The 14,866-nt window shown below is 40.3% G+C and overlaps 1 protein-coding gene across 4 annotated transcripts in view; it reads left to right on the top strand.

The window, feature by feature from the left end:
• The first annotated feature begins 7,314 nt into the window (after positions 1 to 7,314).
• gria2 (glutamate ionotropic receptor AMPA type subunit 2) overlaps positions 7,315 to 14,866 on the top strand; it is a 51,551-nt gene continuing 43,999 nt past the window's right edge. For all 4 annotated transcript variants that reach the window (XM_022759826.1, XM_022759825.1, XM_022759828.1 and 1 more), the window contains exons 1-2: positions 7,315 to 7,599; positions 7,747 to 7,887. In XM_022759826.1, coding sequence (XP_022615547.1) covers positions 7,515 to 7,599; positions 7,747 to 7,887 — 226 coding nt within the window. In that variant the 5' untranslated portion in view covers positions 7,315 to 7,514. The remainder of the gene's footprint in view (positions 7,600 to 7,746; positions 7,888 to 14,866) is intronic.

The raw sequence follows: 14,866 nt of genomic DNA, 5'->3' as shown, positions 1-14,866 counted from the left end.
AATATTGACTGATAAGTAGACTCGTTTCAGCTGAGCCTGAATCTCAAATGAGAGAGATTCTGCATTGCAGTGCCCTCCAATGGCCAAATCTATATTTGTTTAATGTAATAAGCAGATAAAATGCTCTCCTGGGGGGAGAACAGATGTAGTGTCAGGTTGTGTGTAACGCATGATCATGGCGATGAGGAAAGAGGGCCGGTTCCCACTTCATGCTGAAATAAAGGTACAGTATATGCATGCAAAGGTTTTAAGTTTAGTACATAAAACATGATTATTAGACATTTTCAGTGGTGAACCTATATTTATTATTGATGTCAAGATCCTTCAGAAGATCTGAAGTGATGCAGGCGACTTCAGCTAATGATGCAAGGAAACTAATAAAATGTGTCATGATTAAATTTATGCACTACAGTTCTGTCACTGGTGTGACTTGAGTCCGTGTGCGTTTCTGTGTGTGTGTGTGTGTGTGTGTGTGTGTGTGTGTGTGTGTGTGTGTGTGTGTGTGTGTGTGTGTGTGTGTGTGTTTGTGTGCATGCATGCTCCACCCCCACACCCCAGCACCCTGCGAGTAGCACAGTGCAGTAACCTATATCACACAGGGTGCTTTCTAATCCAACCTGACCTCTCACCAGGCAGCCGCGCGGGCCACCAAGAAAACCACCATGACAGTCAGGCAATGATTAGTGGAGGAACATTGGGGGAGGAGAGGCCACAGGGCTTATTGGAAGCTCATTTACTGTGAACAAGGCTTTCACACAACACTGTTGTGCTTTTACAACCTTTTCCTCACCGAAGAAACACCAAACGAAATACATTTTCTTATCAAAAGAAAACGTATTTCTACCACCATCAAATGTAATCCGCGTCATTTAAAGTCATATCCTATCAAACTGCCATATTTTTATAACATGGTGACTAATGTAAAGCCAAATCACACCTGCCATCAGTACCTCCCCACACTTACAGTCCAGTGACTTCTGCAGTCTGTGTGTATATGTACTTGCTGGTTTGTTTGTTTACTCCCTGTCATTTTTCTACAGTGTCATGAGGCAATTTTCAAGGTTTTATCCGAAACCTGAGACATAATAGGCTATTATCCGGATGCCACAGTGGATTTAAAGTCAGCCACAATTTTCCACTCCCTCACAGGGCCGCTGGCTGTTTGGTGGCAGATTTTTTGGCAGAGCTTGAAATGTGGAGTGTAGAAAGTGTGGAGGATGTCATTTCCCTGTCAGAGGTCAAGGTGGAGAGGAGCTCAGTTCCAGCTGCTCTGAACCAATCTGTAAAGTAGCCATGACCATAGGTCCCATCATTAGAATTTGCTCTGCCCAAACCAGAGAAAAGAGTAAATGGAGCGAAGGGGTGATGAAGGTGAAATGTTATCAGATCTGAAAAGCCTGATAGCAGAGGAAAAAGATAAGAGCGGAGGGTAAAAGCAGAAAAATGTAAAATTGACCGGAAGAACAACAACGTGCTCATTTCAAATTAAAATGTTGTGTCTTCAATTCTGATCAAAGTTTCATGAGCTGAAATCCGTTTTACTATTTTTTCTGTATATTTTACTAGTATGAAGCTGATATTTTGAATGGCTGTGCATCAGCTCAGCTGGAAACATGAAAACCATCAAGCAGCAAGGGGTTCAGGAGGGTGCATCATTAGTAGGAGAGAGGGGAATAAAAATAGATGCAGAAATGAAATAGAAACTGGATGTACTATAGCACTTACTGGTCACGAAAAGATGATGTTAACCATTGCCAACCTCATTCAACCCCAATTACTTTCCTTCTAGTACAGATCTCTTCCTCTTTAAGATTTAAAATGTGCAGCTTGAACCAGAAGATCAAAACAAGGAATATGAATGATGGTAACAATGTTCTTAACTGAAAATTCTCAACAACTTCTGGATGGATTGCCATGAAATTTTGTCCAGACATTCATGGTCCACAGATGATGAATCCTTATGACTTTACTGATCCTCATACTCATCTATCACCACCAAGAGGTTTCAACAACTATTGTTGCCATTTAACTTTGGTGAACTTTTCATCTGGTGCCATCATGAGATCAAAATAATTTGGTTTATGACCAAATACATGACAATCCAATCATCAGCCTCAGCTGTACTTTGTGTTTACCACTAATATGCAACTATTAGCATGCTAACATGCTAAACGAAAATGGTAAACATTATACCATACTTAACATGTTTGCATGTTAGTACTGTCATAATAGGCTAAGTTTGTTAACTTGCCAGTGTTAGCATTTAGCTCAAATCACCACTATGCTAACATGGCTGTAGACTTGTCTTTAATTTATCACATGTGATTAAGTTCATGCTATTTTGTAAGTAAATGTGCCAGTTAAACAACAAAAATACATTTCAATCTATGAATCTGTTTGAACATGACTTTGTAATTTTTGGGATATGTTTTTCAATGTTAGGCTATAGCAAAATGTATCTTTCTTCAATAATGTCATATTATTATACATACATATTTGTAATTTTTTTTTTTTGTTTGTTTGTTTTTTGTAAAAAAAAAAAAAATGTTATTAGGTACATAATGTTGGATCAAATGGGGTTTAAGGTATTAGTTTGGAACGTCTCATCTGATCCAAGGCTGAAACAGTGTTTTAGAGGTCAAACATAGAAGGAGCTCTGTGCGATATTGATATAGATACTGATGCAAGCCAACGCAGTCAAAGTGTCCAGTCTCAGCACTCTTTCTGACCTTGGGACAGATCCCTTCAGGTTTCACTCCACAGAACTGTTCTAATGGCAGTATATGCTTGGCTTAGCAACTTCTGTCTGTCCAAAGACCTTGTTATGTATTCACATCACCTCTTTACTGTATGCTGAAACAGCCCCTAAGTCACTGTCACGTCAGCAGCCACTTTAAGTCACTGTTGTTTTCAATGTTCTGATCAACTGGCATGACAGAGAGAAGTGTCAAAGCCTTGTCAAAATAGGGGAAAATCATTTGTTTTAATGTGGTTTTAGTGTTAATCCTGCATTTGTATCTCTACAATTTTAATCATAACTTCTAATTGCAATACCCAGAAATAGCTACAAATGTCTGAATAACACTTCTTCTTAAAAAAAAAAAAAAAAAAATGCTATATTGTATGCTCCTATAAATGCACCTTGTTTGTGGGTGTGCTCGTGATCAGCTGTTCAATAGCCTGGTGCAGTTGGCATCAGTGGTTGGCCTGAGGTAATAAAAATGTTCCATATATAAAGAACTGCTGGGGATGCTCTGTTTACCAGGGGCAGAATTATTGTGAAGTTATGTAGTAGATCAAAATGTTACACTCCACAGTCAAATTGCATACAACAATATGCAAATGTATTAATCACTAAATACGTGATGTGAAATGTAGTGTCTCCCCCTCTTCCTGCTCAGTGCATGCTGGGACAGTGTCCAGGCTTCTGGAACTTCCTGAAAAGGAAGACAGTACAGAAAACTGATAACAACCATTTATGATTTTTGTGTGGAGCAAGTCTGGAGGAGGAGTTTTCTGTAGAGGAGAAGGAAGGAGGAGGAGCCTGGCTTCATCACAGCTTATATACATGATTGAGTTCAGGTGTGAACACTGTCTCTCTCCTTGAAACACTTTGGCTGAGTTTAAATTGTTGGAGTATTTTTGCTTGAGATGCTACATTATTGAACTAGAATGATGGTAGTTGTTGTACATTGTGTTACACTAAATAACCTTAGATATTTTGTAATCATTGTATTAAGTTTAATGTATAGTGAGTTAACGAATGGTTTATTTTTTCAATTCAAATTTTTAAAAAACAGCTTCAATTGTTGTCATCTTCCATTACAGCTACCACCTATACATATTAGCCCTATCACACAAAGACTGCAATAAACCAGAGTTGGTTTGGGTTTGATTGGATTTCTCTTGGTGTTCCGTTGTACTTGACCACACAACCAGTGTTCAGCACATTACCTGGAAGTCAGCATCCCTCCATACAGTCCTTAATATCAAGTATTTTTACAGACATGGAAAGTATAAATTTGTATGTCATGCTGTAGTGTCTCCTGGCCTTTTATTTTCTTGTATATCTACCCAAGTTTTCATTTAATATCATCTTATTTTTGATCAAAGATGTAGGGTAGCAGATCTCTCGAGAGTCTCTACAAACCCATTTTTGAAGGTCAGTCCAAACATGGAAGATAATTTCACTGTGTAGTTTAAAAAAAATAACAGAGCAGAGCAGAAAGTAATTTAGAAAACAGGCTTCCTGTTTTCCCAGTGGACATCAGAGGACATACACAGAAACATTTATCCATTGTTTCTGTGCACTGCAGCTAATGACAGCAAGGGAATCATTAAAATATACATTCTGTTACTGAAAGGTCACGTGACAGATCCCCACAACAGCCAGTATTTGTCCATCACAAGCTGAGTGTCTTGTTGAAGTGCCCTTGAGTGAGACGCTAAAATGTTACTCATTGTAAGTCACTCTAGATAAGAGCACCGGCTAAATGCCAGAAACATAAATGCTTTCTAGGAAGCAGTCACACTTTCAGGGACATACAAACCTGAGTGGTGAAACATTTCTCAATAGGTCAGTAACTTGGTTGTACTTGTTTTTTTGCTTCACAGGGCATAAAGTGGATTCACCAGGAAGGCCAAATGTCTTCATAAGTGTGCAAAATTTCCATTTCATTCTTGTGGTTTATTTGTGTAAACTGGCTCAAAGGTAAACATTGTTACATAGCCAGCAGGTTCATGATTTGATTATGAGTCACCCTCTTCTCACTCCCAAAAACCCATTAGAATGCACTTCAGTGTTGTGACAGTTAAATTATCTAGCGTGCGGCAAATTCAGTATATTGTGGAATGTGCTGTAAGATAATCAAACTGAAATTACATTTGAGTCCAGCAGCAGCAGAGTGAATCCATGCATGGCACCACCACCAGACAAGGTCAGAGAGATGAACACATAGAGCTGGTGAAACACAAGCAGTTGGGCATTCAATTTAGGGAGAGGATTTTCATCGACAATGGCATTAGAAAGGAACGGTTTTGGTGTCCAGTCCATGTAGAGGGCAACAGGTACAGTTTTGCACAACATCTCCAATGATCTCTGGTGTCATTGCCACAAAACGTCTTCTGCCGAATCAAACATCACAGACTTTCTTTTTCACCTTTTACCTGCTGCTTTGTTTACAAGCTGTCTGATCACCCAAGCACTCGTACATCTTGCCCTTCATAATTAGCAAAGTAGCCCTGTTCCTTGATTTCACTGGTTACTTTGAGTTTAGCATACCGGGTACAGAACAGTAAAGATGGGCACAGCCAAGGAAAGAGGACGCACATTTTACTAAACCAGAATTTCCTTTAAATGTGCATGCAGCCAGTGTTAGGTGTGATGTGCTGTCCATGGTGCTGAAATCTGGCTCGCTGTGTTGCTTCTTACTGCTGCCACCCTCCACTCCCCCTCACTCTCAGCCTCATTAGTTTGCTTCCAGACTGCTATGTCACATGGTTCAATGATTAATATACATCTGTCTGTGCGGGCTGAGATATGCATATCATAAAAAAGGCGACAAGATTGCCATTTACTTCCTGTTGGCTGTGAGGCAGCTCCTCTCCATTTAACCCTGTTCAAAATGACACCTACAGTCAGCCATAGATTTGCACTGCAGGAGGTGGGAAATAAGTGCTGGATGAAACTTAAAGAGGATATTGATTTGATTGTTATCCCTTGAGGGCATGAGTGATGGCCTCCATCTGATGCACTTGATAAATTTTGTTGGCCATTAACATGGTTTAGGGGAGACTTGTTATTTAAGCGATCAAAAAGCATTTCAAGATCTCAATCACAAATGTCATTTGTCGCTTGTCTGATATTTAACAATTATACAAAATGTTTCGTAAGGTTTGAACCTCCATCAGGAAAATTCAGAGAGAGAAAGGATTACTTCTTCCAGATGGTTAAAATCTGTTTTGAATTAAGCTGTGGACTTTACAATCACGGGCAATGGCATTCAGTACATTGAGTCACATAGGAATTAAGATTAATGCAAGTAAATCTTCAATGTAACTGTGGAAATGATACTTATTTGCGCTCCTCTTTAATCTCATACATTTGAAATACAAATGTCAGGGCCACGTTTTCATGTGGCTCTGATAAACAGCTGCTGCTGCTATGTGGCTCCCATGGCAGCAGAATGGTTAAAGACATCATCTCCCTATCACATTCATGAAATGATGTTGAGTGAGTTTTGCTCTTCCTGCTCACAAATTATAAACTCTAGAGCTGAAACAGTTCCTCATTAGTTGATTTACAGAAAATTATTTTTAAATTGTTTCAGTCCTTTTTCAAGGAAACACAAACACAGCCTGCTGCATTCTCTGGTTTCAGGTTCTCCATTTGCTGCTTTTATCACTTCAACTGTTAAAAGATAAAACCAATTCCGTGAAGGCATCACTTTGTGCTCTGTGTAATTAAAGTTGTCATATTATTCTGTTCTCTGACATTTTGTGGACAAAAAAATTAATCAAGATAATCGGCTGAAAATTGATAATTATTACTGGACTCAGTAAACTCTGTGCAGGAGTATCAGTGCAGTGCATGAAATGTAGGAACTGTTTACAAATGTTTATTTTTGAGTTATAATAAAATAAAATTTGTGTGACTGATCAAATGTGCTGCTGTGTTGCTTGCCTGTAAGGTGTGTGTATAGCTATTACAGTCTACTCACATTTAAGACTTTTGATTGAAATATTGTGTTTAAGGGATTAGAGTGGAAAGAAGGTTGAGTTAATCTGATGCTGGAGGGGAGGATGACAAATCAGCCCAAATGAGGATCTGTTATTTCACAGCTGAGCTTTAACAAAAAAAAAAGTAGACTGACCTTTTCAAAAACTGGGACTATGGTGGGTGTTTTCTACTTCCTATTGGCAACCGTCGAAGATATGAATTAGCCCTAATGATCCCAAATGAATCTACAGTGTTTACTTCACGTCCTAATGTTGCTCATTAAAAGCTTGTAAAACAAACCAAAAGACAAAATATCCCTTTGGACCGAAGGTTATTGCCGCCTTAGCTGAGAGTGTGTATCACGCGCTCTTGTCACCAAGCGGTTGCGCGCTCGGCTCTTTCCGTATCTTTTCGCCTTCTCATTAACATTCCTCACTTGTGGGTGTGATGCTGAAAGGATCTCCGGCGCGCCGAGCGGAGACGCGCAGTGTCCCTGTGCGTTCAGAGGAGGTATCAGCTGCTGGCAGGAGGAGAGAGCGACGAGGAGGAGCGGAAGAAGAGACAGCAGACCTACAGTGCAGGCGACCATTCCTTCACTGCTGGTGTCATTTTCACTGCCAGCCACCTGCAGAAAAAACGGTCCTTTTGCTGCTGATTATTATCTTTTTTTTTTTTTTTTTGAATTATTTCTCCTCAAGGCTGAAGGTGTCCAATATGTGTCGGATCTAACATCTCCGGCGAGGAGAACTAGGAATATCAGACTCCCTTGGTGGATGTGGACACTTAAACTGTGGACATGGAAAAGATAGTGAATTTATCCCTCTCAGTGCTGCTGGTTTTATGGGGATGCGCGCTTGGAGGCTCGCCCAGTGTTCAGATTGGTAGGTATCCATTAGTTCAAACGATAAACAATTAGGGCGAAAAGAAACGACTTTGTGCGTCAAACGTTGAGAAAAATTGGTTTGAAAATGTGTCTCATCATTAGGACATCGTGCAGGTGTAACTGGTATTTTTTTTCCCGGTTTCAGGGGGACTCTTTCCAAGGGGCGCGGATCAAGAGTACAGCGCATTTCGGATAGGGATGGTTCAGTTTGGCACTTCGGAATTCAGACTGACGCCTCACATTGACAACCTGGAAGTGGCGAACAGTTTTGCTGTAACAAATTGTTGTAAGTGACAAAACATATTCTTCTTCTCGTTGAAATGAATGAAGCTTTCCCACAAGTGTGCACGTCATCCAGTGCTACACGGGTGCTCGTGCTGTGCTGTTTTCATGACGCGAGTTTGGACAAATGTGATCAAATGTGAAAGTGTGATGGAGATTGGAGATCATCTGAGCTGTCTAATCTATATTCTGTCAGCAAACATATCGAGGCTGTGAGCTGGGTATAGTTGAGGATGAAAGAGCATCGTGTAGGCAGGGGAAAGTTGGTTTCCACAGTAACAGTCAAATCACATCCATCCCATTTTCATTCCATCAGATTCAGAGATTAAACAAGACGATAATGCAAAAATATCGACCCTTTTTGTTCTTTTCATCCATCAGTCGTAACGATTTTTTTTATACAGTGAGTGGGGAAAGAAATGGGGGGTGAGATAATCCCAATAAACATCAACGTGTTTCTTGACTCTAATGTCATCGCTATAGGCTACAGATTCAGAGATTAGACTTTTTTCCTCCTTGTTTATTAAAAAAAATGCAACATTGATTTGGATTATCTCTCGTGTTTTGAGAAGAAAGAAGATAGAGATAGGACTTGCTGAGATAGACTTTTTTTTCTTGCTGTGTGCACCGATGTCACGTCTTTTCTTTTCTCAGCTCAGAAGGAGCGGTGTTCATCCTTTGTTGGCTCCTTTAAGACAGCCTCTATATAGATTTACACTGAGCCTCGCACACACACACACACACACACACACACACACACACACGCACACGCACACACACTGGCTTTAACATTGAGCATTGAGGATTAATTATGATTATGAATTAACAGCCGAGGCCCTAAAATGATTGGCACTTCCTTGGGAAAATACACTAGATAATGAGCTTTTGACCAAGCTAAGTAACTGCTCTCCAGTCAAATGACAGCCACTTCCAGCTCCATCACTTCCTATAGGCTTTGTCCATCAGCCAGCGGAGAGACTTTTCAGTGAGAACCAGATTTAGGCTAATTGTTAATTTGTGTCATCCAAAAAGAACCAGAAATGCGGATTGTTGTCTTTGAAACAGCCGCAACATGAGGCAACACGCGCAAACAGGTTATGATAAGGTCGCTATTTTTAATAGTCGAGGTTCGCTCATTTTCATAAGGCGGTTGCCAAGCGACTACTCCTCTCAACAGTCCCTTAAACATAAATCAAACGCTTCTGATTGGTGCGCGCATCGGCCCCCAATCGATTTTATTACCATATAAAAGCTTCCTGCTTGGAGAGCCTCAGCGCGTCCGGCAGATCACAGCCAGAGTCACGTCGATGCTCAACATACACATATTACTGCCAAGCACAACATTGTGTTCCTCGTACTGATAAAGACCTCTGTTTGCTGAGAGTTAAGAATTTGCTGGGGGAATCTGATGTCGGCGATAATGTGCTGGCCTATGTGTCAGCTGTTTGACCATTGTTTGACTTTTTAAAATTATACAGCCTAGGTCCAGACCTTTCCAAAAAGATGCTTGTAAACACCTGACTTGGTTATCTCCTAATCATCTTAATTTATTTTTAGTAGCCTACCTGGGGTTTTAGGGCAGTCTGTCAGATTATCCATGGCGTGTCATTAATTAGTCAGGTTTCTTTAGGTGTTTTGATTGTGAAGATGTTCCAGAAAGATCAGGGAGTGGACCTGAGTAAACAAACAGCAGCAGGAGGCAGCGGATAAAAAAAATGAATAAACAGCATCAAAGTCATTTTTATTTTCCTTCTTTTAATTTATGAGTCAAATATGACTGCTGGCCACTACGTATCCTCCTGTTGTTGTTGGTTTTTTTTTAACTAAACAAATCATTTAAAGTCAGAGTTCTGGTCAAATCAGTGTATTGCTATTGTTAATGCTTGGAGCTATTTTTCTGGTTAAGCGAGGTATTTAATTTGCATGTAATTGACTGAATGGTTTATGCTAAGCAGCTGACACTTCAGACAATCTGTGAGGCTGCTTCACCTCAACATTTAAACAGCAAATGACTAAGATCTGCACACAGTTACCTGTGACCCTGAATGGGGAACAGGTGGATATAGAAAAGGAAAAAAAAAAGAATGGATGGATGGATTTGAGTTGTGATGTCGAGCTAAGTGAATGAGCGTCGTGCTAAATGTCTAAAATGGTTGTTTGTTTTTTTTTGTCCATGACACAGCACCCAGGCCGAATGTTTCCAAAAATGTGTGTGTGTGAACTCTATCTACTTCCTCTAACTGACTGCTTGAGTGGGAGTTAGAAGTAGAAGGGAGGGGTGAGGGGGCGGCTGGGGTGATATGAGGTGGTGGTGGTGGTGGTGGTGGGGGGGTTTGCTTTTAAGCCGGTAGATGGCAGCCTGCCTCACAATCCACCTCCATCTGTAATTATAGTGCATTAACACCACCACACGTCTTTTGTTCACCGCAGCGCGCAGTGGAGAATAAAAGGAGAAATACTGAAGCTGACGTGGAGCTTTGAAAGATTAAACTATAGCTTCTTATGAAATACTCTGTTGAGCTCCAAGGACTCCTCACACACTCCATCACCAGGGAGCCGCTGCTTACTGTGGAGGCGGTGTATCAGGTGTGGGCCCCCATTTTGGATCCAGTAATAAGAGATTTATCTTTAATAAAGAGGGAAACACGAGGGAAAATGTGGAACTAAATACACTTTGACTGAAGTAGACTAAAGAAACTGAGAGGCACGTTTGATTCCCAAAATAGGGAAGGAGCGGATATTTTTATGAACAGGGCTGCTGCGTCCCAACTAAACCATGTCTGTAGCACAGAGTACTGGAAACTTTTAAGTACTGAAAGTTGGCACAGAACTTTGTTTACTCATTTTATTATTTTTATTAGATACTTACTGTCTTCTGGCATATTGTACCCAGTATTTTATTTACTTAAATTGCTCTGATTTAGTCTTTTATTTATTTATTTGTTGCTAGGCCAATAGTATAGACATAAGACTCAGAGCATATGGATCTATGCCCCACAGGCACACAGTATCACACTCTAGTTGTACTTGTCCTGTGCGGCAGCATACTTCATCAGTGCAGTGTGTCAGAGACAGTGGGAGGGAGGATGATACATTCCTCCATCAATAACAGCTCATCTGGACAGGCCTGCATCAGCTGCCAGGACCGGGGGAGTCATTGTGACACTGTGTGTGTGTGTTTGTGTGTGTGTGTGTGTGTGTGTGTGTGTGTGTGTGTGCGCAGTTATATCAGTGTGCTGTCCACCCAAAGCAATACATTTAAAAGAATCTTGTTCAAACTTCCTACAATAGAGACACCTCAGAGACCCCACATGGTTAAATGACTAATGCACCCTGCACCTCATCATTTATGATATAAGTTGAATTTCTTGGGCTACTACTTGTTAAATAATTCATTAATATGCTTTACAGGTTAGCAATAATCTGTTAATAAGGACAAATCACCAGGTTATGATCTATAATGCACTGATAAATCATGAGTCATAGATACATTAGATACACTGTGACACACACTGTGATATTTCCTGCACGGCTACATTGAAGATTAAAGGGGCATTCCCCTAATTTACATGTCATGAGGAGTCCTACTAAAATAACCCTTAATGATGTCATCAGGGTTATCTCAGGTTAGGCTTGAATAGACCAGTCAGGGAGGGTCTAATGAAAGATTATATGGAGTTGCATTGTGGAAAATGTAGGGTCGAGTGTTTTAAGAGCTTATAAATCAGGATATTACAGCCTCTGTTGCTTTTTGACCATTTTGACCATGCTTTTAAAAAAAATGTCTCTTACAAGAGAAAAGAAAATTCATTGAATTTCATACAACTAACAGACATGCACCCACTGATGAAAAGTCATGAGGAGACGTTACTCCCTATTGAGGGTTGGGAACCTCTCTAACGTCTAAATTCAGCATTGACATCCAATTATCAGTCTGCAGAATGTAGTGCAGCTCCAGCTTACACCTTAGTCATCAGTGACGCAAAATCTAACACCTCCTTTGACAACGTTTGTGTTACTTGAAAAACTGAGACACACACCACGGCATCATCCTCCCCTACACTTTCACTTTCCCTAATTGGACAAACCACCTACACAACCGTAGCAACGGATTACCAAAAGGCATGGTGGGTAACATGGCAAATTGTTAAATGACTTACGCCAAAATGGACTTAACCAGCAGTTTAAGCTTATCTAGGGATGGACCTTTCCTTTAATATAGTGATAAGTGTCTGTGCGTGTGTCTGGCTGCCAACTTAAACTTAATATTCTGCTTCAGTTTGCTCCCATGCTTTTATTTCTGACACCCACCTCTTTCAAAGCAAACCACTCTTCCTTCTCCGCGACCAAAAGAGTGTTTTGAGGTCACTGACACCCGTCCGGCGATTTAACACTTCAAAGTTCTAGTTTGTCATGGTCAAATCACGTCATACTTTAATTTCATGCATTTACATGCACACAGCATCTCAGGGCCACATGCATTCAGAGACCTTGCTGAATGATCAAAAGCCTAAACCGACACGCGGTGGAGCATTGGTTATAGCCAATTTATTGTTCACACTTAATTAAGTGCATTCTCCTCCTTTTCAGTGGGAGCTGTGAAATATTAAGTAGGCCTGGGAGCTGGCCGGTCAGAAAATGAGGCTAAAGAACCCTCTGTGGATCTTTGCTTGCCCTGAATACAGCCCCCAACCAAGCCCTTATCACTGTGTCCTCAAAAAACACAAGACTGAGATAGCATCAGTTACAGCATGATTCAAAGTCTCTCAGATGGAAGTTGCACTCTGTCTTGCATCCCATGTCTTAGTTTGCTCAGTGCCTCCCAGGCAGGTTGCTTAAATGCATTTTTGTCATAAGCTGGTAGGGAAACAAACTTTGTTTGCCCTCTGGCAAAAGTGGCTGGTGCATCTCAAAATCCATGATACGGACTGCAGTTTTAAGGCAGGATATGACCTTTAAACGATGATTTATTTAGTAGAAAGACTGATGAGACGAAGCTATACTTCAGTTTTTTACTGGCAGCTTTTGTTTGTTTTCCTCCTTGCTTTAAGAAAATCACCAAAACATTCAACACTCATGGTCTTCGTCAGTAGATTTTGAATAAAAGCTCAAATTAGAAAACTAATTAATAAAAACTTGTAAACACTTGTGAAACAAAACAAGGACAAAATTTCATCAATTATTTTTTTAATTGACTTACAAATTTTAGTTTTTAAACAAGAATATAAAAGTAACATGATATGAAAAAGCTGTTTTATAGGAGTTTAAGAGCTCCTTTTTAGAGGTCTTTATAAATCTGACTTTCAAATATTTATCTAGTCAACTTGAAGTTCAATTAACTGAGAATGAGTGGAATTTTCTTTAATTCAGCGAATAACCTTTTCTGCTTAAGAGAGATGCTCATTGGCATGCACACGGGAGAATCTGTCCTTCCCATCATCGTGGTGATTAAGATTTGATCCGGTTGCCTTGTCTGGTCCTACAGGGTGTTCTTGTCAAACTTATTAGGATTTGAGTGTGTGTCTGCGTGTGCGTGTGTGTGTGTGTGTGTGTGTGTGTGTGTGTGTGGTGCATGTCAAGAGCGAGAGAGAGAGAGAGAGAGAGGGACAAAGGGAGAGATAAAGAAATAGAAAATGATGAATTAAAATAAGAGAACAGAGTCAGGGCGCCTTTACAGTGTGATGAGTGTGATGAGCAGAGCAAGGGAGCAGACAGACATGTCCTTGTGCTGTCTGTTGTTGTAATGTCTCACTGAGCAAAATGTAAATGTAATGTAAATGTAAGAACCAGTGTGTCCTTTAAAAAGGGCAGGATGACTCAGGCTAAAGGTGGATACAATCAGAGGAAAAATCTTGAAGCACCTGTTTGCCTTTTTTTAGGTGGTTAGCTGTTGTGTCGGCCACTAACCCACTGTGTTAATACGATACATCTATGTAGACAGACAGTGACAAAACAAATGAAATCCATTGCTTGTATAATGTCTCATTCTCTGTAACGGTGACTCACATAAACTGTTTTCTCACTTGCTCCAGTCTCAACCTTTAGTTAAAGAAAGTATCTCAGTGTAATCCCTCCAAACAGCCCAGTAAATCAACATGGAGGCCTGATGAGTTCATTTCCTCCCAGGTTCTGCTCTTTTTCGTTCACCCGAGCTCACTGCGTCCTCTTCACTTACAGCTTTGATCCACTGAAACATTTCTTTACATTATCAGCCATGCTGTGAAGCGCTGTCTGCTTTGCAGACAGAGCTATTGTGCTCTTGTAAGAACTTGTTCCCTGATGGTGTGCCTGCTTAAACAAAAGGCCTCATCTGGACCGGAGCCAGCGCATCTCAGCAGCTGTTGGCTTGTCAGTTGCGTCTTCTATAATTGTACTGGAATTTTTTTTTTTTCATGCAGCAGAGGGTGCAATCTGATATTACACTGTCCATACTGCCGGCCAATTCGGAAAATATTAAAGATGCTATTTAGATGTTTCTACATTGTGACATGTGAACATTGTGTGATGTTTTTTTTTTGTGTTAAAATGACTAATTGTTAGAAGCACATTCTCTCAGCCTGCTTGGTCTACTAATTTCACAGAATGACGCTCAGCATTCAACCTCAACTTTTTGCCTTCAGCTGTTAGTTACACATGTGGGTGGAGAGCATGATAGTGAATGCAATAGCAAAAAACTAAAATGCATTTGTTAATTGAGAAGAAATTATTTTTTTTAAAATGAATATGAATGCAGCATGCTTCGTGGCCTCTTGGCATTGTGGTCTATTAACCTGATTGCTCTGATCAATAGATGTCTAATTGATATAGACTGGCACAGAAGTCGAGAGAACAATGTTTTGGTTCTTGAATTTTAGCTGTCGAAATGTTTCACAGAGTTTACTGACTCAACTCACTGTGTTATGTGAACAGTGCGGTGCATCTCCACTGATACAGCACATTCAAACATTCAAACAACGATAAAGTCAAAGTTGAAAAAGCTTCAG

Source organism: Seriola dumerili, unplaced genomic scaffold, assembly GCF_002260705.1.
Source record: "Seriola dumerili isolate Sdu_G_001 unplaced genomic scaffold, Sdu_1.0 BDQW01000331.1, whole genome shotgun sequence".
Lineage (NCBI taxonomy): Eukaryota > Metazoa > Chordata > Actinopteri > Carangiformes > Carangidae > Seriola > Seriola dumerili.
Note: the sequence above shows the minus strand (reverse complement) of the source record. Positions and strands in the feature narration are given on the sequence as shown.